The 1848-nt window shown below is 34.3% G+C and overlaps 1 protein-coding gene across 1 annotated transcript in view; it reads right to left on the reverse strand.

Moving 5' to 3' along the window:
* LOC117100157 overlaps window positions 1–746 on the reverse strand; it is a 1536-nt gene extending 790 nt beyond the window's left edge. Inside the window, exon 1 of the mRNA XM_033239730.1 lies at window positions 20–746. Coding sequence (XP_033095621.1) covers window positions 20–746 — 727 coding nt within the window. The remainder of the gene's footprint in view (window positions 1–19) is intronic.
* Window positions 747–1848: the final 1102 nt, after the last annotated feature.

Below are 1848 nucleotides of genomic sequence, written 5' to 3' on the forward strand. Positions count from 1 at the left end.
CTCTCTCCACAGTAGTAACATCGGGATGCTTTCTTTGGTTGAGAACGGAAACGCGAGTGGAGTTCATTCTTGCCCTGTTTGTTAGCTGGCTTGAAATTTACGATTTCATGGATTTCGTTGATATTATTTAACAGTCGTTTGGTTCCATGATTACTTAAGTGAAGTTTACTACGGTTTAAGGTAGACATTTCACATTTGTTGTTCGATAATTTAAACGATAGGTCGTTATCAGCAATCGCGCATTTGGTTTCGTCGGTGCTGGCCACTTCCTTCAGATGAAAATTAAGTTGATCGACTCGATGTTGAAATACCTCGTTATCAGCTCGTGGACATACAGTAGATATGACTAATTTGGTATGCGGGGCTTTTGTCTTAACTTCCTTGATTAGGCTGGTGAAGTTTGCGGTTGCTTGCTGTAGATGAGCATCATCAAGTGAACAGTCATTTGTTCCTCCATGTATGACTATGGCCTCAAAATTCTCTGGGCCAGCTTCCATAATGGATTTGCTTATGTCGTTGATTTTTGCTCCTGGAATGCACTTTACCTTGGTGTTTAAAAGCCCTTTCTCATTAATGTGCTTTATGATTGAATCACCGATGAGGAGGGTTCTCTTGATTCCTCCGTCCATGTTTACATTAGTGCTCGAGGTAGCAGCATCTTTCATTGGATCTCCTGTAGGCTTGTGATGATTAGGTCTAATACTTTGTTTTGTTTGCTTCTCTCTCACACAGCACCACTCGTTCATATTATTCAGTGGAGATTTTGTCTGACAATTTAGCTAATTTGGTATGACATTAATTAGCAAAACAGAAATTTGACTTGCCAAAACAATGAATATAAGCAGCAAAAGTTTCAATTCCATCAGCTTTATGGTTTATAAAAAATATATTTAGCAAAATTCAGCTTTTATTAGAATTTGGCTTTTTGGCTAATAACAGCTACTGTACACTGCCCACACTTGATTGAAAAATTTAACAAAATTATAATGTACAACATACTATAATAGTAAAAACAAAAATAATTAAATTTATGCTACCCACCATATGAACCACATAAAATATGAAAAAATACAATTCATAACAAATAAAGGACTCCAAACACCATTCATTATTACAATCATTAGTGTTTATTACACTTTTCTTCACAATTTTATATCTATTGTTCTGATACTTGGTAGCTTATTGCTTTTGGAATGAATATGAGAAGATTTCATGAGACACTTGGCACAACAATAAATATAGATCTACTGTATGTGCTTTTACACAGCAAAGAGCAATATATATTTAATGTGAAAAATTAATCTTGTGATTTACCTATATATAAAATGTATATTATTACTTTACACCATGCAAATATCATTGGTATCATAAGCATTTTTTTCGGATGTCGTCAGCGCTTTGAAATCGCAAGGTATAAAAAAATAATTATTCGATAGGAGCTCCTTCGAATACTTAAATATGGTTGAATCCTTGAAGCTGGCGGAAGAGGACGTCACTAGCTCCTGGGTCTGAGGTGTTTGTTTTGAATTCTGCAGTAGGTCTGAAAGCTTCTATAATGCTCTTGAATTGGCTGTTTCAAAAAAATACATTGAGATTAATTTAAAGTTATTGTAAGAATACTGTATCATATACACTTTTTATGTATTCACTGAAATGTCATACATTTTGATTCCATAGTGAGCATCAGTGATCAATAATATTAATAATTTAATTCCGTCTATTCCACTAAAAAACAAATGCTGAAACCTATGAGGCAAATCTGTATACAAATTCCGGTAAGGCGAGACTTTTTATTTTTTGTTTCGCGCAATGATTTTTTTATACAGTAGATCATCAGAGAGGGCAGAA

Source organism: Anneissia japonica, unplaced genomic scaffold, assembly GCF_011630105.1.
Source record: "Anneissia japonica isolate Jap-2015-1 unplaced genomic scaffold, ASM1163010v1 scaffold247_len35209_cov103, whole genome shotgun sequence".
Classification (NCBI taxonomy): domain Eukaryota; kingdom Metazoa; phylum Echinodermata; class Crinoidea; order Comatulida; family Comatulidae; genus Anneissia; species Anneissia japonica.